At 42.7% G+C, this 26,297-nt stretch overlaps 3 protein-coding genes across 3 annotated transcripts; 1 reads left to right on the forward strand and 2 right to left on the reverse strand.

Moving 5' to 3' along the window:
- Positions 1-13: 13 nt before the first annotated feature.
- LOC136442700 (transient receptor potential cation channel subfamily M member 2-like) lies at positions 14-1,355 on the reverse strand. Its single transcript, XM_066439643.1, has 2 exons — positions 1,117-1,355; positions 14-292 (listed from the first exon to the last, which is right to left on the reverse strand). Exons 1-2 carry the CDS (start codon positions 1,315-1,317, stop codon positions 14-16), a joined length of 480 nt encoding a protein of 159 aa, XP_066295740.1. The 5' UTR covers positions 1,318-1,355.
- Positions 1,356-4,427: 3,072 nt separating this feature from the next.
- Positions 4,428-26,282, reverse strand: LOC136442701 (transient receptor potential cation channel subfamily M member-like 2). The gene is made up of 16 exons (XM_066439644.1): positions 26,087-26,282; positions 22,769-22,998; positions 21,312-21,476; positions 20,825-21,010; positions 20,313-20,507; positions 19,550-19,709; positions 18,912-19,095; positions 18,173-18,311; positions 17,693-17,786; positions 17,070-17,194; positions 16,405-16,533; positions 16,001-16,060; positions 6,936-7,103; positions 6,346-6,524; positions 5,240-5,486; positions 4,428-4,598 (listed from the first exon to the last, which is right to left on the reverse strand). Exons 2-16 carry the CDS (start codon positions 22,952-22,954, stop codon positions 4,428-4,430), a joined length of 2,388 nt encoding a protein of 795 aa, XP_066295741.1. The 5' UTR covers positions 22,955-22,998; positions 26,087-26,282.
- Positions 9,376-14,776, forward strand: LOC136441928 (uncharacterized). Its single transcript, XM_066438490.1, has 5 exons — positions 9,376-10,068; positions 10,294-10,412; positions 10,560-10,672; positions 11,061-14,393; positions 14,772-14,776. The coding sequence occupies exons 1-5, from the start codon at positions 9,376-9,378 to the stop codon at positions 14,774-14,776; spliced, it is 4,263 nt and encodes a 1,420-aa protein (XP_066294587.1).
- Positions 26,283-26,297: the final 15 nt, after the last annotated feature.

The following is a 26,297-nucleotide window of genomic DNA, read 5'->3' on the forward strand; positions in this document are numbered from 1 at the left end:
GGGGAAAATGTGATCACACATGGGATCTGGATCTGTAGCATTGCCATAATGATACGGCTGCAGCAGGATCTGAGACACCACGCCGTTGATGCACATGAACACCACCAGCAGACGGAAAAACACCACCAGGTCGATCTGGATCTGGAACAAAGGGGAAAATGTGATCACACATGGGATCTGGATCTGTAGCATCGCCATAATGATACGGCTGCAGCAGGATCTGAGACACCACGCCGTGGATGCACATGAACACCACCAGCAGACGGAAAAACACCACCAGGTCGATCTGGATCTGCAACAAAGGGAAAAATGTGATCACACATGAGATCTGGATCTGTAGGATCACCGGAATAACATGGCTGCAGCAGGATCTGAGACACCACGCCGTGGATGCACATGAACACCACCAGCAGACGGAAAAACACCACAAGATCGATCTGGATCTGAAAAAAAGGATCACACATTAAATCTACCACGGTATATCATTCTGTGGGATCACTACTATGCCTTGGCTACATCTGTGATCTAACATGTGATCTCTGGATCTGTGGGATCACCATCATGCCACGGCTGCAGCAGGATCTGAGACACCACGCCGTGGATGCACATAAACACAACCAGCAGACGGAAAAACACCACCAGGTCAATCTGGATCTGAAACAAAGGGGAAAATGTGATCATACAATGTCATGTGATCTGGATCTGTAAGATCACATACACCACACCGTGGATGCACGTAAACACCACCAGCAATCGGAAAAACACAACCAGGTCGATCTGGATCTGAAACAAAGGAAGAATATGATCACAAACAAGACTTTGATCTGTGGGATCACCATGTTACTGTCTAGTTTATGCCACGGCTTTTATTAAATTAGTAGAAACTAGTCTTGTACATGTACCTTCAAGGACACTGCTCCAGCTAATATAACCATTTGATCTAAAGAGAATAGTACAGTTACTGTAATACATTTTTCCCTTTTTTTGCTACATCTACAATCTATTTTGATTCATCTTACTGTTACAACATTTCTAATAAGTCTGAGAATATGAGCATCTCTGTCTTCCCAGTAGTTAGCTTAAGAATCTGCTAGTCTTACTGTACAATGTTCTCACCATTTTCCTGAGCATGACGAGCCTGGGTCCCAGTGAGAGGCTGTTGGGAGCGAAAACGTACAGAAGTCGCAGGAAGAAGAAGAACACCATGATGGCCAGCAGCAGTTTGCCGTCCTTCGGGTGAACGAACCCCACCCTCGTCCCGACGACCTTCACGACAAAGTGCGCCACCCAGAACACGACAATAAGGACAGCCTCCATGTATCCCCAGTAGTTGTGCCGGTTTGTTGAGAAACGAAACATCTGAAAGAGAAGAAAAAAAAGACTAATATTACAAATGGTGTTCAGCACCAGGAACAAGGTTAGATTCTAGGTATTTAAGTAATTCTTCATGTTGTGTTCAGCACCAAGGACAGGGTTAGAAATAATTATAGATATGGCGTTTAGTGCCTGGTACTGATGTAATGAAGGATGTTGTGTTCAGCACCAGGGACAAGGACAGCTTTAATTCTAGATATCTGTCCCTGTTTAGTACCAGGAACAGGGACAGTTGTTATTTAGGATGTTATGTTCAGCACCAGGGACAGGGTTAGATGTAATGTTGGATATGGTGTTCAGCACCAGGGACAGGGTTAGATTCTATTCTAGATATGGTGTTCAGTACCAGGGACAGAGTTAGATTCTATTCTAGATATGGTGTTCAGCACCAGGGACAGGGTTAGATTCTATTCTAGATATGGTGTTCAGTACCAGGGACAGGGTTAGATTCTATTCTAGATATGGTGTTCAGTACCAGGGACAGAGTTAGATTCTATTCTAGATATGGTGTTCAGCACCAGGGACAGAGTTAGATTCTATTCTAGATATGGTGTTCAGCACCAGGGACAGAGTTAGATTCTATTCTAGATATGGTGTTCAGCACCAGGGACAGGGTTAGATTCTATTCTAGATATGGTGTTCAGTACCAGGGACAGGGTTAGAGTCTATTCTAGATATGGTGTTCAGTACCAGGGACAGGGTTAGATTTTATTCTAGATATGATGTTCAGTACCAGGGACAGGGTTATATTCTATTCTAGATATGGTGTTCAGCACCAGGGACAGGGTTAGATTCTATTCTAGATATGGTGTTCAGCACCAGGGACAGGGTTAGATTCTATTCTAGATATGGTGTTCAATACCAGGGACAGGGTTAGATTCTATTCTAGATATGGTGTTCAGCACCAGGGACAGGGTTAGTTTCTATTCTAGATATGGTGTTCAGAACCAGGGACAGGGTTAGTTTCTATTCTAGATATGGTGTTCAGTACCAGGGACAGGGATAGATGTACTATTGAATGTTGTATTCAGCACCAGGGACAGGGATAGATGTACTGTTGGATGTTGTGTTCAGCACCAGATAGAAGGTTAGATGCAATTCAATATATAAAAGGGCCCCCATGAAAATCAGTTACTTGGTTAACTGAAGGGACATTCCATAACATTCATAGATAAACAAATAAATAGATGAATATTGTGTTCAGCACCAAGGACAGGGTTAGAGAAAATTCTATAATTGGTGTTTAGTACCAAGGATAGGGATAGATGTAATGTTGGACGTTATGATCAGCACCAGGGACAGGATTGAGTGAAATGTTGGATATTGTGTTCAGCACCAGGGACAGGGTTAGGTGTAATGTTGGATATTGTGTTCAGCACCAGGGACAGGATTGAGTGAAATGTTGGATATTGTGTTCAGCGCCAGGGCTAGATACTACCTGTATTACATGCATGATGTTAAGTACCAGAGACGGGTTTGGATATCACTCTAGATATGGTGTTTAGTGCCAGGGTAAGATATAATGTTGGATGTTATGTTCAGCACCAATAAGGACAGGTTAACACATGGCTAGAGAATATTAGGAGGATATTCTCACCTCTGTGTCCCTGTATATCGTGCGTATGAGCTCAACGATTGATGTTGTCATCCACAGACTGATGACCACGCTTATTCCTCATTTCTCATACCAGTATATCACATTAGGTAACACTTCTAACTATGAACTCAGCTATAATACAGCCCAAAGTGTACACTGTCCAGGGTATTAAAGAACCATCTCACCTCGGTGTCCCTGTATATTGTGCGTATCAGCTCTACGATTACAGACTGATGACCACGATGATTACATCAGAAATCATCCAAATATCATAAGGTACCTTTATGATGTGTCTACTGTAGGCTACAGGATATCAGGAGAACATTCTCACCTCGGTGTCCCTGTATATCGTGCGTATCAGCTCCACGATGGATGTCGTCATCCACAGACTGATGACCAGGTCCAGCAGGATGTTCCCACAGCCCGGCAGCAGCCCAGACAGGGACAGCAGGAACAGGAATATCATGTAGCACAGCTGGGGGAAAATGAGAGAAAATATTGTCACCATTTCTTGTATTTGTTGTATGATGTGATCCTTTTTATGACTGATAGACATTTAACAATATTGATTTATCCCTTTAAAGTTTTACAAAGGCCTCACAGTGACAGATTTCAAGTACTTGTTACTGTAGAATTAGCATTGCAACAGTTACGGTTACATCTTACTCTCAATCTTTTAAAAGCAGAGAACCTCCTTTGACACTCAACTGTCTAAAGAGGGAAATTTCAGTGGAGGCAATTACCTGCAGGCAGAAAGAATGTCCAAAGTCTTGTAAAACCATCAACAAAATTGCTTGGTCAAGCATAGACGATTTCTGGATCTGCCACTGGGGTATGACGAGAATACTATGATCACAGATCATAAGAGGACGTTTGTGCTCACTAACATAAAGAATGTTTTGAATGATGAACGATCATCTTACCACATGAGCCCAGTACTTGGTGATGGGAGCGGTCCACAAGGCCTTGACGCGGCGGAAGAAGTTCAGCAGGCAGCTGTTGAGAGTACAACTGCAGTGGTAGCCGGTACAGTAGCGACAAGACGTCTCACAGCCCTCCTCAACCTGACGCTCCACGTGCTGGTATGTCTAGGGACAGATAATACATAATCAGCACACACACTTATAATAGTGATAATACAGGAGGCAGGTGTTGAGAGTACAGGTGCAGTGGTAGCCGGTACAGTAGCGACAAGACGTCTCACAACCCTTCTCAACCTGACGCTTCACGTGCTGGTATGTCTGGGGACAGATAATACATCATTATCAGCAAATATATGCCCTGTAGATTATGATAGTCCAGTAGCTACAGGTAGGTGTTGAGAACAAATCTACATCATATTCAACACAAATTTGTAGATGAAAATGATAGTTCAGTATGGAGGTGTTTAGAGTACAGCTGCAGTTGTAGCCCATGCTTTTACAGTATTTTCACAAGTTTGCTTCCTACATTACGCTTACAGAATGCTTACCGGGTTCTGGTACACACTGTTCTGTAGCCCACTCTGTTGGCTGCCCCGTAGAAGTTCCCTTCTTCTCTGAGCCTTCTGGTCGTCTGGGTCCGGCCGCAGGAAACGGAAGTCAATGAAGAAGAACATGGGGAAGATCAGGAACGCACTCAGCAGGATCTGGAGCGAGAAAACAGATCATGCATTCTTTTTGTAGAACAAAATTATATGTAATGGGATAGAGAATGGAGTACACACCCGGCTGCTTTGCCATCTGGATCAAATTCCGAGGATCCTAGGGCCTGCGTTCAATCCTAGGGGTTAACTCCAGCTCAGACATGTTGTAAGGGATTGTATTTGTCATTTCGGATGGTGACGTAAAGCCAACGGCCTTGTGTATGAGGGAGCTTCCGGCGTAAGCCTCAAGCGTCAAACCTCTGCACGTAAAAGAACACTTATAAAGAAGAGTAGGGGTGACACACAGTGTGCTTGGCCAAAAAACGCGAGCCGTGGTGAAGCCGCATTGCACTTCCACTTAGCTACTTGAAAAAGCATTATTTATACTTCACGGACGACTGCTTTACTTGTTACTTTATGGAGTATGCTGTTCAAGGCTGCACATCAAAAAAAGTTTTATGATATGCAAAAAAACTTGAAACATGAAACGAACACAACAAATAATTTCCCAACTGACAATGTTTCAACACCTTGTCAGCTGCATTCATCAGGAGGTTATGAAGTATGACATTAATCTGAATATTCATGTGGTGGAGATTTAAACAAACAAACGTACAAACAAACAAACAAACAAACAAACAAACCTTGAACCAGCCAGGCAGGAAGTTTGCCATGGTCTTCTTCACAGCGATGCCTCCCATGTACTTTCTCTTCACCCACTTCCGGCAGCAGGGGTGCGCGATGAACTTCTTACACTTGCTGTCATAGGCGACCTCTATCGCCGTCTTGACCTTCAAGTCTGGGATCATCTCGTTTAAAATGTCCGTCGCTTTCTTGGTCGACTCCTTGTATCCCATGTCTAAGACACCAACGGCAAGATCTTCATACTCCCTAATGATAGAAACATGCACGAGAATGGAAGTTAAATCTGAATTTTACAGTGCCTAATCCCTGTCCTGCTGGCGTTTATTCCGCAATTTATTTCATTGATTTTTTTTAATCACAGACAGGTCATCACTGCAGTCGGTGTTCAGTGTGATGTGTTCAGCTGAAAAATACCCCAACCAGTACATATACGACACCCACATGAAGGCTCTTTACTGTGCAACCCATATGGGTCCGCAGCACAAGGGCTAAGATATTCCAGACCAGATCAGCAGTGAATTTGAAAAAAAATCCAGGAACCAATATTGGGCCAACCTGAACATTTTCAATACAACTTTGCTTAGAATCAAAGGCCTAAGGCCTCCATTTCCCTGCGTAGTGTAGCATCCCCTACATACTTGGTAAGCGAGATGTATACGTGCCGTATACATATACAGGGCTAGTGGGTTAAGACTAGTGGATGGACTACTTACTATAAGATAACTCTCAGTCTTAAGAGTTACATTAGAAAGGGAAGTACATACACGACCAGGGTCTCCATCTCCCTTCGTAGCGTGGCATCCTCCACATACTTGGTGAGGGACATGTACACGCGCCGGATGTACAGCGCCAGTGGGTTAAGTGCATGGACTATTTACCATAAGATAACTCTATTTCAATCTTGATGAGAGTTACATAAGAAAGAGAGGTACCTACACGACCAGGGCTTCCATTTCCCTCCATAGCGTGGCATCCTCCACATACTTGGTGAGCGACATGTACACCCGCCGGATGTACAGCGCCAGTGGGTTAAGGTCATGGACCATTAACCTACAGATTACTTAGTCTATGTCCTGAGAGTTGAATAAGAAAGAGAGGTACATACACGACCAGGGTCTCCATCTCCCTCCGTAGCGTGGCGTCCTCCACATACTTGGTGAGCGACATGTAGACACGCCGGATGTACAGCGCCAGCGGGATGGGGTCCTCCGTCTGCTCCCAGATGATCCGGACCAATCGCTGCTTGTTTACCAGGATCGCCCATAGCAACAGGTCCATCATCACCTAAGGGGGGAGGGGGGCATTTACAATGACATAGAATTTTTCAAGGTCATGAAAGAGATCATGAAATGAAATTATAGTAACTGCAAGCCTTCCAAGGATATAGGAAATAATGCTGGTCATTGAAAAACAAAGGACATAAGGCATGCAAAAATTAGCAACTGTTTGAAATTTAAGAAATTCCAAAATTTTAACCACTGGCAGTTACTTGTCATGAGTAACTACGTTTTGCATATCTCATTACCTGGATGTCTTACCTTCATTAGCGTATAAAAGACATAACTTATAAAGGAAAATTAATGTTTCTTTTGATTTATGTAATCTACTTACAAAAGTTGCCCTGTGGCCAATCTCTTGAATGCATAATAAAACCAACTTGACCCCCCCAATTTAAAAAGATTTCCACCCACCAACCTTAGTTTTCTTCTGGAAGCTGCTGAGGCACATGAGCGCCGCCCTCTCCGTGTTGGGGCGCTCCTTAGTCGGGTCCTCGTGGCTGAAGAAGTAGACGTCGACCTCCGCAACCTGACAGATCACCTTCTTAAGGGTCACCAGGAAGTTGTCTGGAAGGACCCCAAAATCCTTAAAAGATAGAAAAAAGACATTGAATTTATACCAATCCTGACTGTCCATCACAATTAGCATTTCAACCAGTGAGAGAGTGTCAGCATGTCCATCACATATTTTATGTTTTGATTTTGCACGTCAATTTTGAAAGTTTATTGTGTGATTTTATCTGATATGCTTGTAAAAGCAACATTGTCTAATGTGACCAGCAAAAATGTTATTGAAGACTATTTATTATCATGATGATACATTGACTCATTCACACACAAAATCACAAAACAATGTAACCCCTAAGGCATTATATTAGAGAAGACAATCATGAAAACTCTACTATAGATAATATAAGTCTATACTGTCTAGTTTTCCCCTATCTAATTTGTAATGTATGCAATGTTTTCAACGAGTCCTACGTGACATGCATGACATTCAAAGAACCCATTCAGCCATGGTTTTTTACTTGGCGTATCAGGTAACGTAGCCTTTTGACCCCTGGTTGTTACGGATCAAACAAAAGACTTTTGATGTGGCATGACGCAGAGGAAAGATCCAGCAGTGACACATGGGAATCCCCACTCTGAAGCAGTGGGAAAACCCGTAACTATCAACAGAAGTGTCAGGCAAGTCGCTACCCGAGGCAGGTTCACAGCTGTGCAGTCTCAGACATCCAGGTGAGATTTAGACAAGTTCTGTTTCTCCCTATAGGTTATAGGGACTACAGGGTTTTACTGCAACCTGTACAACCATTTAAGAGTAACTGGTTTGAGCTAAATGTTTTTTTTCCATGATCCTCGCAGACTCCAGTTAGCTTGACAGCATACACATATCAAGAAGTTATGAGTGGCCTTTTAGTGCCCTGAGGCATACATGTAGTGTGCATAATTATAGTATACGATATGGTGTATTACGTATCGCCCGAGATTCCAGCCTAACCCTGGGTCGCATTGCACGATGGCCGTCAGGCGATCCGACCTGCGGGAGGGATGGGACCGAGGGTGCTACGGAATACACCGTGTTGTATATTATCTACCAATAAAAAAAAAAACATGCATTTATGCGAAATGCACCAGAATTTAAGAGAGTTTTGTGTCCTTGAACAGACTGTCACAGTAACAACATCGATTCCAACCTCTAAATAAGGAATTCACATTTTCGACAGCGGAGCAACCGAAATGCATTCAAACTTTTCTATGGAAGCCTGACGTGTGTGATAAAAGTAGAACCCAGTGTAATAACAAAAGAAAATGCCCCGTCCAGAACACCCGTATTGAACGTTTTTTGTGGCCCAGGTATGACATAAACTTATGTATTTACAAGTAACATACAGTATGTGATTAGCCATACAAAAGACTGAGCTGCCATAAGCATGACTCACTAGTATAAGCCCAATGAGCAGGTACATGTAACTCAGGAAACAGGCAGACTTCTACAGGCAAGTTCATAACTGTGGAGTCTCTAAGAGACATTCAGGTAAGGCCACACCAATTTAATTTCTTGGTTAACAGAATTTAAAAAAAAATGCTAGATTGGAAAATCAACATGAAAACAGAATCTCAGAGGAAAGTTTGTGCTATGATCGTGATGCACACAGTTTAAGGGAGTGAACAGGGTCAGGTGCAAGTTTTCACCCCAGCCTTCTGTTCTAATGATGTCCTTGTGCTCAAATGATAAAAAAATCTGTTCACCAAGAAATTAAATTGGTGTGGCCTAAGGTTTAGATTTGGTTATTCCCCCTGTCCAATAAAAGGTTACAACCGAAGGAACTGCTGAGACTCGACACACTGTGTGTGTGCTCCCTGCATGCATGATACTCAATGCGCTCAACCTAGGTGTAAACATATCAGGTTAACGCACCGCTTTTCATTCCAAGGTGCCTTTTACCCACTCATACAAAAGACTGTTGTCAGGCCATTCATGACTCAATGACAAGTCCCCGTAGTGCCACATAAGAAAATAAACTGCTCTGAAAGTGCCCCTTGTACAGAGTGATTAAAGCAGTCAAATCTTTACCACGACATGTTCTATAGCTATGGAGTCTCAGACACCCAGGTGAGACTTACATGTAAACAATCTAGCTTAGTGAGTCATATTGTTATATATTGTTTATAGGTAACTAGAGCCATAAAAAGGTTTGCTGAACAACCTGTACATGAAACGTTACTTACTAATTAATAAGAATAGTCTATAAACTGTAACTTGACCAATGGTAACCAGGCTGACATTTTCAAATACTTCATTATTTTGTTTTCTCCTTTTGCTGCAGGGTGATCCCTGAGGACAAAAACTGAAAATGTCTGACATCAACATGACCAGCCTGGCAGACAGGCTACAGGACTTGGAGCTGTGCCTCAGAAGGCATCCTGGGAAAGAAATCAGCTATGGTCGGGCTTTAAGAGAAGCCATTTTCTGTAGTGATACTTTTACAGAGGTAGAAGTCCTGAAAAGTCTTGGAGACCTGCATCTTCAGAAGGCCAAGCTTAGTAAAGATTCAGGAGAGATTGATAAGGCTGCTGGCCTGTATGCTGCTGCCCTACTGCGCTGCACAGATCAAGACATGGGACAAACACTGGAACATCGTATCGGCTACATGGAGAAACTCTCCAGACAACTGCTGCAAGGGTACACTCCACACTTCCTGTGGTTGTCACCAGACTACTGGGGTCCTGCTGACAGCAATGTCTTGAGGGTTGCAAATGTTTGTGACAAATCGGACAGGTCTCGAGGAATCTCTATTGAGGAGACTTACACAGAATTGTTAGTTACTGCAATTTCAAATAGCGATGCGTTCTTAGAGGTTGAAGTTCTAAAATCACTTGGAGATTTTTACCTCAAGAGAGGCAGGAAAACCTCTGATGTATCCCAGTTCTCCAAGGCAGCTACCATGTACAACAAGGCCCTGACAAAATGTGGGGATCCTGGGACAAAAATGACACTGAAGCACCGGATCAGGTATACAGAGAAGATCAGAGAAGCAGTGAAGAAGGTACTAAGTTAAACTCGTCTTTAAGTAGTTTTCGCAAGAACAGAAAATATTTTCATCATTTGTGCTATAGGTAAAACAGTACTGTTAAGACCTATAAAAACGTGCTATAATTTTTTGTGTGACTGTATATAATCATAGGCATTCGTACAATGTATTAGGATCTATACAGAAACATCATCATGGCATGGCAATGGCTCAATAAACATGGCTTTCATTTTGTAATAGAAACCATCATTGAACAAATCAGGGCCAAAGGAAGGAAGACTTGACACAGGATTTCAGTTGGGGAACATCACAAGAACTGACATCATTCAGGACCAGAATCTTAATCTGGATAAAAAAAGGTGAGGAAACCTTTAAGCTGATAATATTATTATCTTTAAAAAGTAAGCAGCACAACAAGCTGAGTGTGTTAATTCATTTTTCAATGCAAACTACTGCAGATAAGAGAATAGCACCACAATATTCAATCTGATGCATTTCATTTCAAGCCAGTACCAAGAGCACATTAAAGAAGGTCAATCATCCCTTGCAAGGGTACCGGTGGACCTGGCTTCAGCAGAGAAGCACTTTGCAGCTGCACTGAAGACGGTACATGTCAGAGGTGAGTGAAAAACTCTGGCAAAATAAAGTAAAGTTTCAGCTTTCTACAATGAAGGGATCATCAGGGGAACATACTATTACATAATAACTGCTCCATCATACATTGCCTAAGTTATGAGTAGACAAAAAAAGAATAAAGATAGTTTGCTTCCAAGATGGATTATTAATTGGTAAAGATAAGAACATTATTCTGTGAAATAATAGACAGCGATACATTGTACATCTTCCCTAAGGATATAAGAATATAGATTCTGAAGTCTTCCAATATTTTGAGTCTGTCAGTACCCTTCTGCTACTAGTGTTTCAGGAGCAGAACTCTGTTATTCCAACAAAATACTTCTAATCAGCAGTACAGTGCCTATAACACCCAGTTTTTTAAAATCCCCTAGATCCCACAGTCCAGCAGTACCAGAGAGAGGTGGAGCCCCTGTGCAAGTTGGGGGATGTCTACAGTAAGCGAGGTCAGCAGACAGGAGATGGGGGAGACTTTGTCAAAGCAGCAGCACTCTACAATGCAGCAATAGTAAGGTCAAAGGATGAAGTCCTTAATGGTAACATAGTGACAGCTATAATAGAAGTAGAGAAGTCATTTCTGAAATGTACCCTAGATATCTGTCATAATGTAAGTCTAGAAAACACAGAAGAACACAAGAAACAGCTGAAGGAGATGCGGGACCAGATCAAGCTGGAGATGGATACCATTGACCAGCAGCTGGATCCCTATGTACATGATGAGGACGACCCATGTGTCAAAGAGATAGAGGCAAAACGAGCTCAGGCTGTCAGGCAGTTGTTTGAGAAAATTGCACAACAAAGGAAGGAGTTCATTAGCCTGCTTGTAGAAAAGTGTATTGGGTTAATGGGTCCACCTCCCTGTAAGTATGCCCTGATAGGTTTGGGTTCACAGGCCACAGGACTGGTAACTCCATACTCAGACCTGGAGTTCGCCATCTTGGTAGAAGAAGAAAGTGAAGAATGTCTCGAATATTTCCGTAACCTCACCCACTATCTACATCTCAAGGTGGTCAACCTGGGAGAAACCATTCTCCCAGCACTAGGAATAAAATCTCTCAATGACTTCTACTCTAAAAATCCACTTGACGACTGGTACTATGACTCTGTTACACCACGTGGGTTTGCATTTGATGGCTCCATGCCAAAAGCAAGCAAGACTCCACTGGGCAGGCAGGGAACAGAGAACAACCCACCCACTGAACTCATCTGCACCCCAGAAAACATGGTTTCTATATTGCAAAGTGATGCCACATTATACCTGAAGAAGGGATATCACCTTGCCACTATTTTGAGGAACCCATGCCTGATAGCAGGGGACCAGGATTTGATTGACACAAACATGGACATCACAGGGAAGATACTGCAAGCTGATGGAGGGAAAATGGCTCAACAACTGGCACAGGAAACACAGGGGGAAAACATTAAAATCAACACTAGTACAGAAACAATGATTACAGGAAGACTGATGGATGTAAAGAAAGACCTTTATCGCTTCCCATCTGTAGCAGTCGACTGCTTGGCACTGTCTTCAGGCATCATACCCACTACCGTTTGGGAAACAATAGAAGAAATGGAAGACCAAAAAGTGATCAGTCCCAACAATGCACACCACCTGACAGTGCTTACCAGCATCTCAGCAGAACTCAGGCTCAGAACCTACATTGCAAATGGTGGGCAGAAGGAAAACCTGTCAGCTTTGGACTCAATGGAAATGAAAACAATGCTGCAGGGAAAGGAACCATCCCTAGAAACCAATGATGAAGACCAGACTACTGCCCTGAGGGCAGCATTCCATCTACCAAGTCAAAAACAGCTTTTCAGATACTACTACACAGCAGTTCCTCTTAAAAACATTTTGTCTGAATGGATTCGAGAGAAGCCAATTCTCAGTCAGTTGTCTGATCTTTACGATGCTTCTCCCAGAGTGCAAGGATTGATGTACTATGAGCTATGCAAATATAAGCTGGCTATTAGCTATTTTGATAAGGCCAATAAAGCTAAAAGAAGTGACTCAGATGTTAAAAGTCAGCTCCTTATCTACATGGGACTTGCTTGTTACAGGACGGCTGATTACCAAAAAGCAATCAGCTACTATGAACAGTTCCTGCAGATTGAGAGGAGTCTCTATGGCCAGACTGCAGCACATCCTCAAATTGCAATCTTAATGAACCTGCTTGGGGCAGTCTGGATGTGCCTGGGTGATTACAAGAAAGCTATCAGCTACCATGAGGAGGAACTGCGTATAAATGAGTGCAACTATGGCCATGGTACTGATCATCATGAAATTGCATTGTCACTCACCAACCTGGGGTCAGCCTGGGATAGTTTGGGTGAACATGGAAAAGCAATTAAATATAGTGAACAGGCACTGCAGATGTTTAGGAATATCTATGGTAAGAATACTCCACATCCTGACATTGCCGGTGCACTCCACAGCTTAGGGGGAGCCATGCGAAACTTGGGTGATTACAGAAAAGCAATTGGCTACTCGGAACAGGCATTAGAGATATGCAGGAGTATTTATGGCCAGAGTGCAGCACATCCTATGATTGCCATGTCACTCAACAACCTGGGATATGCCTGGGTTTTTCTGGATAATTATAGAAAAGCAGTTAGCTATTATGAGCAGGCACTAGAGATGTACATCAGTATCTATGGTCAGGGCACAGCACATCCCAATGTTGCCTCCCCACTGATCAATCTAGGGCAAGCCTGGTGCAAATTGGGTGATCACAGGAAAGCTATTAGCTACCTTGAACAGGCATTACAGATGAACAGGAGTATCTATGGGCAGGGTACAGATCATCCTGATATTGCTATCTCACTCACTAGCATAGGGACCACCTGGCTAGATCTGGGTGATAACAGAAAGGCAATCAATTACTTCAATAATGCACTGAAAATGTTTAGGAGTACCTATTGTCAGAATAAAACTAATCTTCCTTCCTTACTCAACAACATGGGGTATGGCTGGTACAAGCTGGACAATAACAGAATGGCAATCAGCCACTATGAACAATCACTGCAGATGTGGAGGAGCATCCCTGGCGAGAGGCATGATGATGCTGGCATTGCCAAGATACTCAACAACCTAGGGTTAGCCTGGAAGGCTCTGGGTGATTGCAGGAAGGCAATGAACTACTTTGAACAAGCATTGCAGATGCAAAAGAGTATCTATGGTCAAAGTACAGCACATCCTGACATTGCCATCTCTCTTACAAGTATAGGGACAGCCTGGCATCATCTGGGTGATCAAAGAAAAGCAATCAGCTATTTGGAACAGTCCCTACAGATGAAGCAGAGTATCTATGGCCAGATAACGCCAGATCTTGCCACCGCTGCTTCACTCAACAATCTAGGGCATGCTTGGAGGAGTCTGGGTGATATCAGAAAAACAATTAACTACCATGAGCAGGAGCTACAGATGTTCAAGAGTATTTATGGTCAGAGCACAGACCATGCTAACATTGCCGCCTCACTCAACAACCTAGGAGCAGCCTTGTACACAAATGGTGACCACAAGAAAGCAATAGTCTATTTGGATCAGGCACTACAGATGCACAGGAGTATCTATGGTGAGAGTACAGCACACCCAGACATGGCAACCACCCTCAACATGCTTGGGGCAGCCTGGCGTGAACTAGGTGATAACAGAAAAGCAATCAGCTACTTTGAGCAGGGGCTGAAGATGCGCAGGAGTATCTATGGTCAGACTACAGCACATCCTGACATTGCAAGCTCACTCGACAACCTGGCGGGAGCCTGGTGCAGACTTTCTGATTACAAGAGAGCAATCAGTCTCTGGCAAGAAGCCTTGGCTATGGCGAGGCAGATTCAACCTCAGGACGAAAGTCATCAAACAATAAAACAAATTGAAAATAGCATTGCCATTGCTAAGGATTTATCCAGACTTCCAACCTGGTATTTGTCAAGTCTATTGAACGAATCTTAAAGCAGCAGTGTATGTAAAAATGTTATATCAGGATGATACAAAAAAATCTATATTCTGAAAAATTAAATCAATGTTACCCCATTAAACTGAAAGTAACTGAATGTGAAAAAATGTCATGCTTTATTTCTTGAAGGCTGAAAACTTTATATGTGCTGCACAGCAGTCAGCTATGCTTGTTGTTTTCCGAGTGAGCCAATTATCCATTTGTGCTGGATCTCATGCTCTGCATGGCTGCAGACACCCAAAAAGAAATCCTTGTTTTCAAATCTTTGTTTTACATTCTTGAGGTGTCCATTTTGTAATGGTTTCTGGGTAATCATTTAATGTAAGAAATATCAAAATCATATAAAGTAATGAGTCACAAATATGTAGAATTGACGTTGAAAAGTAGTAAGTTACTGTTCACTAGTGAATCGTCTTAAATGTCAATTACATCAAGTTTTGTTTTACCCAAAATATTTCAAATTTTGGCACCAAATGAATGATAATGAATTATATATAACATCAGAATACAATAATTATTACATCATAATATCAGATACCTGTACTTGATATTTGTCAACAGATCAATGATAATAATTGTTTATGTGTATGATTATAATTCAAAATCTTATGTGTATGATTATAATTCAAAATCATAGACAATGTGTTGCAGTGGCACACTTAGAAATTAGGCTTGTTGATCAAAATTAATGTACCAACTGCATGCTGCTAACAACATCCAATGTGTTGATTTACATCTTGTGTGAATTTAGATGAATAAAAGTTCTAAACAGGAACTATGCGGCTTCAGAATGTCTTACTGAAGGATGATTGCAGTGCAAAAGATAAGGGTTAGCTGATCAAACTGAGGCGTGAATACAGTCACGCTCTATTGTATACTAACTTGTTGATTGTATACTGTAAAATCATGTAGATTGTTTGCGGCATTTTCATGTTTGCAATTTCCGCTGTAAGATTGCTGCCAAAAGTTTTAAACCACTACAAACATTATTTGCCGGTGTTTCAAACGCAAACTCAAAACCACCGCCAACAATCCATTTTCTTTCTACGGTGAAATCAAAAACATGGGAACACATAAATGCTTAATATGTCATATCTAGGCCGCGAAAACATTCAATACAGGTGTTCCACACCCGGTGATAATTTTCCGTATCACACGGGATTCTAAGTTGTATCGCATGGGCTTCCATAGAATATTTAAATATTTTGAATGCATTTCGGTGTATTCCGCATCACCCTCGGTCCAAGCCCTCCCACAGGTCGGGCTGGAACCTTGGGTGATACAGAATACCCTGTGTTGTTTTTTTACATATATTAAACAGTAATATGTTAGACTGTAAAAACAATGCAGTAACTTACAGGCAGGTTGTACCCCATGGCTCCAAACACCCCCTTGATGAACTCCCTGTCATCTGCTTTCTGTCAACAAGAAAAAGTTTGCATCAGTGAAAGAAGAAAATCTGAGGATTAATCATTCATGCCTAATGCACTGCCTTACACACTGTTTGTCTTAGGCCAAATAAAGTTTAAAAGTTAAACTTTATTTCAAAGTAAACGAGATGACCAGACTCTACAAGTTGAAAAGCATATTTAATCACTGAAAACATGTAAAGTTACACACAGTTACACACACAGACACAGACACACACACACACACACACACACACAAACACACACATGTACACACACACACACACACACACACACACACACACACACACACACACACACACACGTGAAGTTATAAACATGTAACTACATACCTCAAACAGTCTCCTGTACCTGCTCCTAGTCAGGAAGTCTGCCGGGTCGAAGCCCTGAGACAGGAACAGCTCCACAAACTCCTCACGGTCCTTCTTCAGCAGGGCCTTCTCAAACAGACGGGAGGGAATCTGGGGAAACAATATGCATCTATCGATCAAACGAAAGTCTAATCAGTACAGTCGCAGTGTCTGTAATGGTCATACAAATGACACAATTCCCAAGTGATCCACTTGTACCTTAGAAAGTTTTTCTTCCACTGTCCATAACAGATAGAATGTATTCAGTCTGGTGGATTCTCTAAAATATTTGTTAACTCGTAGTATTATAATATCACCTTACAGAAGTGTCCTACATCATAGTACATGTATGAAGCAGAGACTGTCATTCTTGTATTAAGGACTGCTCAGCCATAGCCAAAGCTGTTCGGCTGATGTAATCGCCAAGCAGAACTACTAATAGGTGATGGCAAGGCAATGGCAGTATCAAAATGGCCAACCAGTATGAAAGGCCTCCAGTGGCTTTGCCTTGCTACCCACAGATCTGCTTGGAGATTAGGGCTGATGTGAATTAAGATTGTACAATCATGATGGTCAATATTGACCGACAGAGGCCATATACAGGGCAGTACAGGACTCAGAGAGGAAACATGCAGGTGTAAGTTTACCTTGATGTTGTCTGGGAAATACGGAGATTGGAAGATCTCGGACAGCGCAAGGTCAGGTCTGTTCCACTGCAAGGTCAGCTGAAGGTCACTCTGCACCACGTTGTCATCCGACACATCTGCCTGGGCTGAAGGCAGAAAACCAAATAAAATTTGATTACACCACACGACATGTAAACAGCCTCAGGAAATAAACGTACATGTATACTATGTAACATCTACTAACTTAAAGTTAAACACAATTCCACTACGGTGCATGATAAATTACGCCACCCTGAAAAGATACGTCCAAACCAGGGCTGTCTCCAGCTCACATCCCTGTCCCGGGAAGGAAATTTGCTTGTCGAGACTGAAAAAATTCCCCCGTCCATCCCAAAGTCTGAAGTTTGAATAATATGTATTTTTGCAACCTTAAAGTTAAAGTGACCCGGGCGTCTTGAAAAGACGCATAGGGGTGGCGCCCATCTCCATTTCTATAGCCCTTGGGCTACACATTTGTGCAAGTCACTACAGCAGGGGGCTGATCCACTGGTAGTGATGTGTGTTTAACTTCCATACTCTTTCCCAAATGATGAGTGCTAAGCAGACAAAGAAGTACTCGCACTTATGGCAATATTACCTCTCACCTTTCAAGATGGCAGTCAGGATGTACTTATCCAGGTTCTCCAGGTCGTCATGGAAACTGTGCACTTCCAGGATGCTGAGAAACACCTGGTCCTCCTGTCAGAAAAGATGTTATAAAACGCAACAAACAATGATACATATTTTTATATATTAGGTGGGTTTTGACATGAGCACACAACTTATGAATATGAATGGCACCACAGCCATGTAAATTGGTGGGATACATACATCTGCAGCTCAATCCAAAATGACAATGAACAATTCATTTCGAAGACAATAACAAGTTGTTTTATTATTATTTAATACGTTGCATGATGTGTTTAACACACCGACATGCATGGCAGCAAATCACATCTTAGTCAAACGACTACAGCAACCATTTCTGAATGTCATAGAATATAATATTATTCTACCCTGACATTTGAGTTAATCTGCCCTTGAACTTTGGAAAGTCAAATTGACATGGTGAAGGTCAGTCTGACCTTGATGGCGTCGTTGACACAGTCGATGATCGACTCCTTCAGCTCCTGAACCTCCTCCTGAGACGACTTGGGAAACGTCTTGAAGATTCTCCTGGACAGTTCCGCTCTTAAGTACTGCATCCAGTCTTCCTGGGGAGGTCTGGGGGTGAAACAAAAGCATAGGAATGTACCTAAAACGTCTTAAAAGGTCCTCCTACAGTTACAAATGGAGTTTTGTTTTCAATCACGTGAACTGTAACCCACCATTCTTTAACCTCCTCGTAAGCAAAGGCCAGCAGATCAGCATCGTTTTCGCTCACCTTCAGTACATCTAAAAAGTATGGGCATCTCTTGCTGTACATAACCCAGTGCATACTACATACCATACATATTGGACGGGATTAAAATCCCGAAATCTTTGCTCCATAAACACTGTACCCACCTATCTTTGATCTCCAAGTGAGCGAAGGCTACGAATCAGCAGCCTTGCCGCTCCCCTTAAGCAGCAGCACAGGCATCTCCTGCTGCACACACCCCCGTACGTACTGTATACTGCACGGGATTCGAACCCCTTACCTTATAGTCCACAATCACTGTACCCACCTTTCCTTGATTTCCTCGTAAGCAAAGGCCAACAGATCACAGCCTTGCCGCTCCCCTTATGAGCAGACGTACAGGCTGCGCACCCCCTTTACGTACTGTATAATGGCTGGGATTAGAACTCCTTAACTTTAGTCCAGAATCACACCACTGTACCCACCTTTCTTTGATCTCCTCGTAAGCAAAGGCCAGCAGATCTGCAGCCTTGCCGCTCCCTTTCAGCAGTAGTACCGGCGTCTCCTGCTGCACACACCCCCGTACGTACTGTATACTGGCCGGGCCTCCCTGCACCAACACACACACCACAGGGTTCGCCTTCTTTCTGGAGGTGGTGCCAGGAAGAACTGCACATAGAACATAAAACCATATACATTAATTTTGTATTATTCAAAAAGTTGATGTAATGCAAACATGTATGAGAAGTAATAGCTTGTCCTCTTGCTAGGTTTCACTAAATCTAAAAAAAGTGTCTGAGAATTATAAAAGAATTGAAAGTGCACTTAAACACTAAATTAATATGTGGCATCTGTCTTTCTTGCAGATTGAGTGCAAATGTGTGTCTTTATATGACAACCAGAGGAACAATCTATGGCTCCTTAGCAAGGTGTAAACTGGTCAAGATAAATCCAGAATTATATATATTTAGTACTTACAAATAAAAAAGTCAGACGTTGTAGACCTGCCAAGGGTGGGGACTTCTGGTGATGCTGGAGCTGGAGGGTTTTGGATTAAGTGCTACTGAGTTAGGGCCAGTGTTAGTGTTTAAGAATTCCTTAAGCTGGATCGAGTGGGACGTACCATTGTAGACCTGTCGGGGGGACCTGTAGTGGTGCTGCAGCTGGAGGCGTAGTTCGTGTTCCGCGTTCCAGTTGTCGTTGGATCCGTCGTCCACCACGATAAAGTGCGTATGGTCCGGGTTCAGCTCCCACTGCTCTCCCAACTCCTCCTGGACAATGCGCTGTGGGGATATTATCAATAAATCGATAAATCGATTAATCAATCAATCAATCAATCAATCAGTCAGTCAGTCAGTCAGTCAGTCAGTCAGTCAATCAATCAATCAATCAATCAACCAATCAACTTCATCTAAAATAACACATTCAGCTGTATTTCCTTCTTCCAGACTATGCCCTGTACAGATCAATCAATCAATTGGTTAACAATCAATAACCATCGATTGTTTTTTGTGTGTTTTGTGATAAAAAAAACAATCAATAACCATTCCAAGACTTACTAGCACATATGCAGCTCCCTCTCAACTTATTCCAAACTATATCCCAGGAGAAACATCAATCAATCAATCAATCAATCAATCAGCCGTTTTACATCCTCGCTGGCCGCTCTCAAGTCAAGGAAAGAAAAGCTAATAAGGCCTTTATTAACCTGCGAAATGCTTGTTCCGCTTTTCAACAAGGACGAAGTGGAGAGGGAGGGGTCACGGATTAAGAGTACAAAGAAACTTTACATGAACTATATCAACACAATAATAAACAATAAGTCATAAAATTCATATATCGTACTGTCAGCTCTAACATACATTCACTCAAAGACATGTACTCACCCATCTTGGCATCATGTGTGCGACGGCGCAGAACGGAAGGATTCCGACGGCCCGCAGCGTTGGTTGGTCGTCTTCCTCCTTCAACACGAGGTACTCCCGCCGCGCTTTCTCGCGCTTCATGGCGTCCCCGACCAGCTTCCCAACTCCGAGGTTCGCGCCGTTGGTGATGAGCCACATGTTGGTGGTAGAGGCAAGCTGGGGTGGGGGGGGAGAATTCTGTTGTCAATCTTAAAGGAAAGCTACACAAAAATTGAAAATCCTACTATGCTATGCTCAATATATTCTAAAGTCAGGTTCTTATTTCAAATTGTTTCACATAAGTCCGTCATAGTTCTTGGATTTTACACCGTTTGCAACTTATGCCGTGCTGACGCCTTCTCACCTGATAATTGAATTGTATGACGTCAGTGTTCTAGATTTTTCAATCAGATGATTGAATCATATGACGTCAGTATTCAGTGTACCATGATTATCAGGTGAGAAGGCGTCAGCACGGCATAAGTGAATCTGACCTTGATCAGCCCAGTCTGAAGGGCGTCGTAGATCTTCCAGCGTTTCCAGAGGCTAAAGTGCTCGGGTTCGCAGTAGAGCGACACGATGACCTTTGGCCTCTCGATACGCCATGTTCGATGGAGGTGCTCGCTGATGACCTCCATGGAGGGGCATTTGACCTTGTCTAGAAGCAAATATGGCCGACTCTGCAACAAACAAACAAAGAAACAAATAGGAAGTCAGATGGCAAGCAAGAAGTTTTAGTCTGGGGAAAATCCTGATTTGATTATATCTAGATCTTGATACAGTACTGCAGTACCATAGAGAGTTGCTAGGGGGCCCAAAATCTAATCACGACATTTCGAGGTCTCCAGAAGACCTACCCACATGCCAAGTATCAAGGCAACCCTTCTAGCCATTCTTGATTCATCGTGTTGACAGAGAGAAGGGAGGACACACACAAACGCTGTGCAAACATTAACCCTCTCAGCAAAGGTAACAACATACCTCCTCCCCGTACCGCAGTGGCAGAACCCCCTCCATGTATGACCCCTGGGGCAGCTGGAACTGTAGTGAGGTCGTTGACCCCTGGTTGCCCTGTTCGGACAGGTAATCGGCCAGCTCCAACTGAAGGTCATCGGCCTCACTGTCCTCACTCTCACTGACACAGCACTGCGGAGGGGGAATGTGGCAATTATAGTCAGGTTCTACAATTTAAAAAAATCTTGAAAAGATTGCACGGTTCTAAAAATGTGTAGATGCCAGCACATCAACAAGCAAACCTGTTGTGTGTTTTCTTGGCACACTTTTAGACAAATTAGCCAAAGAGGCTCGTAGGGCGTCACCCCACTGCCAGGGAAGGTCGTATAAAGTATCGTTAAGTTTTAAGGGCACAATGTCGAGGCATGGTATATGATATGGTAGCTAAATTATGACCTATCTTTGATACTTTCAGGAAAATTTCAGGATTCTAAGAATTTATACAGTATACATAATTCCTGTCTTCACTGAGTTACTTTTCTAAAATAGGGGCCTTTAGTACATATTGTACAGTACTGTCAATTTAGCCCTTGGGCTACAATTTTACTCTTAAGTGTGTGATCAAGTAAACCAGTTTATCCCTCGGAAAATAATTTAATCAGGTTGGTAGAATACTAGTATAGGATATAGGAGATTCTTTGTACACAACCAGGTATTGTTCTCACCTGCTAACGTTTTGATGTCTATCGGTGAGAAGCAGTACTCCAGTCAGAAGCTCTGAAGAAGATGTCTGATAGACATCAAAACGTTAGCAGGTGAGAACAATACCTGGTTGTGTACAAAGAATCTCCTATATCAGTTTATCCCTCATCTCACATCTGCTTGGAGCTCCCTCCCATATGGCCTGTGTTAAGCCAATTTCACGGCGCAGTAGCAGAGTCATGCATGGGTGTGTGGACTGTAGCAGCTAATCATCTATGACAGACTAGTTAACAAGTGCTAATTAATTTCATGCTGTGAGATTCCCCTCTCCCTCATAATTAGAGTCTGGGTAGAAAAACAAGCAAAAAACGTTGGAATTAAGCACGTACATCCATACATCCATGCACACACATACACAATCACACAAACACACACACACACACATACACACCACACACACACACATGCACACACCACACACACACACAGACACACCACACACACACACACACACACACACAAACACACATGCACACTGTACATATACTCACACACACACACACAGACACACACACACACATAAAAGCATATACTTCTTTTAGGTGAGTTTAGGTGGTTCTGAGTCCAACGCTCTAAGCATATAGCGCCACACTGATGTCGCTTGGATTAAGTTAGAAAGAATAAGTCCACTCTATGACAGTTCTAAGATAAAACACATTTTTGAAGATACTACTGGCCTTACTGATAATGATACACAATTTTGAAGGTTACGTAGTCCTTACTTTGACATATCTTGACACGTTTCCACCTCTCCACAAGCGGGGAAATCTCCTCTTCTGCCTGAAGCGGCTCCTACGCGACACAGACCGCTGGTAAGACGTCGAGGGCACGTGAGGACGCTCTTCTGCGACGTCCCCTGTGACCGAGGAGTTTTCGTCAGAAGACACCTGGGGGAAACGGCCGACCATTTTAGCTCCTCGCAGGGTCACAGTTCGTAGGTCAGGTCGTTTCTCTGCCACAATGATAAACAGCATATCAGACAGTGTTTTGTAACACACCAGATAAGTTAGCACTATTGGTCAGTACAATCTGACACAAAGACTGGAGGGAAGCAAATATACATGTATGTGCCATTTTTAAAAAGGGAAATAGAGCAATCCCCAGCAACTAGTACTACAGACCTGTTTCATTGACCTGTATATCCTGCAAACTACTCGAACACATTATTCACAGCCATGTCATGAAGCACTTAGAAAGTTACGACATTTTGACGGACTATCAACATGGATTCAGAGCAAAGAGATCCACAGAAACACAGCTTATATCAACAGTTCACGACATACAGTGTAGCGGGTGCACTGAACAGAAAAAAACAGGTGGATCTAGCAATACTTGATTTTACTAAAAGTAAAGCCTTCGATAAAGTCCCACATAGTAGACTCATCTCAAAACTGGAGCACTATGGAATTCAAGGCACTACACTTAGTTGGTTAAAGGCTTTCTTGACCAATAGGGAACAGACGGTTGTGGTAGAAGGGAAGGCCTCAGCTCAACTTAGAGATGCGTCAGACGTCCCTCAATGAAATATTTTGGGACCATTACTCTTCCTCTTGTACATAAATGACTTGCAAGACCAGCTTGATTCAAATGTGAGGATATTTGCCGACGTCTGCCTGTTATATATAGAGTTATCTACGCAGAATGACTCACAACTCCTGCAAGCAGATCTGAACTCCCTCGAGGAATGGCAAAGCAAATGGCTTATGCAGTTTAATCCGGAAAAATGTTACATCATGCACATAACAAACAAACGGACCCCAGTTGTACTAGTAACCACCTACCAGTTCTGTGGACAGGCTCTAGCAACAACAAAAATAAAGCCACCCATACCTAGGCGTTACATTAACAACTGGACTGAAGTGGGGTACCCTTATTAACAAAGTAACAACTCAGGCTAAGCAGACGTTGGTAATGATCAAACATAATTTGTGGGCATGCCCAGCAAAGGTAAAAGCACTTGCATACACGTCTCTAGTAAGACCAAACCTTGAATATGCTGCAACAGTATGGGATCCATACACAAAGAAAGACAAGGATAAACTGGAGAGGGTGCAAAACCAAGCTGCCAGGTTCTGCACGAAGAACTATGACAGGAGTGCTAATGTGACTAAAATGAAAACAGATCTACAGTGGAAGTCACTTGAAGACAGAAGAAAAATATCCAGGCTTTGCATGATGTACAAAATGAGCTAGAATAAACTTGTGCATGTACCGACTGATAATAAATCTAATACCAGCCCAGAAAAGGACAAGAAATACTATTATAGTCATGCCTTTAAGTACCAGAGATATCACTCAAGGATTGATGTGTTCAAAAATTCGTACTTCCCGAGAACCATAGTAGAATGGAACTCGTTGTCATCAGATGCTGTAGGAACACCTTCACTAAATAGCTTCAAAGAACGATTGCAGTCAGATGTGCAAAAGTTAGGTGTGACAGGCCATTCAGTTCATAACCAGCTGCTGCCGCACCGCGTGCCTGCGAAGCTGGTGTGTTACGCCAAAGGGCGGTTATACCGGCTATACAGATACAGATACAGATACAATCTGAACAAGAGTTCGGAGACCTCATACCTCCATGAAATGTTTTGAGCCTTTTATTGTTTTATCTTTTTATACACAGATGCTTTCAAAAATTAGATATACTTGAATATGTGCCATTTGAATTTTGGTGCAGAATTTACAGTTGTTCTATAGTTAGGTCTGGATTCATACCACTGCTGTTTGGGTATCACGTCCTGTAGTTTGGGTGTCTCCCCATACAACAATATTTTAAGACATACACCCACGTCTGCACTTGATCTGGCTGGGAATGTATAGCAATAAAAAGACTGACTCACGTAACGTAACTAAACACGTCTAGGGAAACTTGCCAGTGCTGGCCTTTAGGCTAAATACTTATCCCATACCTGGTTCTTGAAGGAACCAAATGAAGGTTCTTTATTTGGAGAAAGCCTTGAACATACAGTAGAAGCCACTTAATTGCACCTCGGATAAACGCACCTTCCATTTAATTGCACCGAATCCCAATATCCAAAACCGGTTCCCATTCAATGCATTGTTAGTGACTCCGCATATCTGCACCGCGCATGGTCACCAATGCCGGATAACTGCACCATTTTTTCCCAAAATCCTCGACAAGTTAACTGAAAAGGTGCGCTAAAATCGGCAAACGCGGTACAAATGAGCCGATACCTGCCGGTGAAAAGGCGCAATACCGCCAATATGTTTAAAACTGTCCAAACAAAAACAAAAAAAGGCGGTCTTAATTGACAGTTATGTTGATAGGAATCGTATGGGAGGTCCCGGGCGGGTCACCTGTAATCAGTAACCAAGTTTTAGTTTCAATTCCTAGTTTCATGGCGGTACATGATTTACGTAAATCGACAACTGCGCTCTACGTAATGTAACACAGAAACTGTTATCCCATGAGTGGCATGACGATGTTTCAGAATGCCTCCCCTGTAATATTACGTTTGTTGTACTGCGGTAGATCGCATGGAAAAATGAAAGAATGCAAAATCAAAACAGGTTCGTAGTCTAGTCATTTCTTTATTTTCAGCAAAGGGTCAATAAATAAAGTTAATAACTGAATAATTTCGTCTGTTTTCTTTATGCTAGTGTTTCTGACTAACAATACACCCCTGTCCCATGGTGGTGCGGTCCAGCTGGGCATTTCGCATAATTGCACCAGCCGGATAATTGCACCAAAAACGCTGACAAATGGGTGGTGCAGTTAAGCGGATTCTACTGTACAAGTAAACTTTTACTCGTTAAACATTATAACAACAACAACAACAACATTCACCAAATTTGCCTCTCCCGGTTGCTGATATAATCTTAGTCACAGGAGAGTACTCAATTAAGTAACTTGCACTGTATTGTTGTTACTTCAAACATATTATAGAGTGGATTAACAAGATGTAACGTTAACAGACTGTGTTTCCAAAGTCGGTTTACTCAAGGACATTATGTAGCGGACGTGTCGAAACAAGTTTCTGAGCTACAGTAGCTAGAACGAGGGACTTGGCTGGACATACCATAACGTTACCTGAGACTTTCCGGCGATTCCACCACCACCGTCCTCTCTCTAGCTTTAACCGCTCAAAACTTGGGTTACAGCAAGTTCATGGTCTCTCTACAGGCTGGACACGTCGCGTTAGAACTAAATTTGGCGCCAGAGTTTACTTTCCGAATTCGAGCTCTTCGGCCGATCCCGGAAGTTGGGCTCTTGGCTGTGTGGTCTGTACC

The sequence above is a fragment of the Branchiostoma lanceolatum genome, chromosome 9, assembly GCF_035083965.1.
Source record: "Branchiostoma lanceolatum isolate klBraLanc5 chromosome 9, klBraLanc5.hap2, whole genome shotgun sequence".
Taxonomy (NCBI): Eukaryota; Metazoa; Chordata; class Leptocardii; order Amphioxiformes; family Branchiostomatidae; genus Branchiostoma; species Branchiostoma lanceolatum.

Excerpts from the sequence above, each read along its gene's own strand:
- LOC136442701 (XM_066439644.1), bottom strand. The coding sequence starts at position 22,954 with ATGGTCGGCCGTTTCCCCCAGGTGTCTTCTGACGAAAACTCCTCGGTC. Across the intron at positions 21,011-21,311 it reads CACTGCGGTACGGGGAGGAG|AGTCGGCCATATTTGCTTCT; the intron begins GTATGTTGTTAC and ends TGTTTGTTGCAG. Across the intron at positions 19,096-19,549 it reads CCCCCGACAGGTCTACAATG|TTCTTCCTGGCACCACCTCC; the intron begins GTACGTCCCACT and ends TTCTATGTGCAG.
- LOC136442700 (XM_066439643.1), bottom strand. The coding sequence starts at position 1,317 with ATGGAGGCTGTCCTTATTGTCGTGTTCTGGGTGGCGCACTTTGTCGTG. Across the intron at positions 293-1,116 it reads TCGTCATGCTCAGGAAAATG|ATCCAGATCGACCTGGTGGT; the intron begins GTGAGAACATTG and ends CCTTTGTTGCAG.
- LOC136441928 (XM_066438490.1), top strand. The coding sequence starts at position 9,376 with ATGTCTGACATCAACATGACCAGCCTGGCAGACAGGCTACAGGACTTG. Across the intron at positions 10,069-10,293 it reads TCAGAGAAGCAGTGAAGAAG|AAACCATCATTGAACAAATC; the intron begins GTACTAAGTTAA and ends ATTTTGTAATAG. Across the intron at positions 10,413-10,559 it reads CTTAATCTGGATAAAAAAAG|CCAGTACCAAGAGCACATTA; the intron begins GTGAGGAAACCT and ends TTTCATTTCAAG.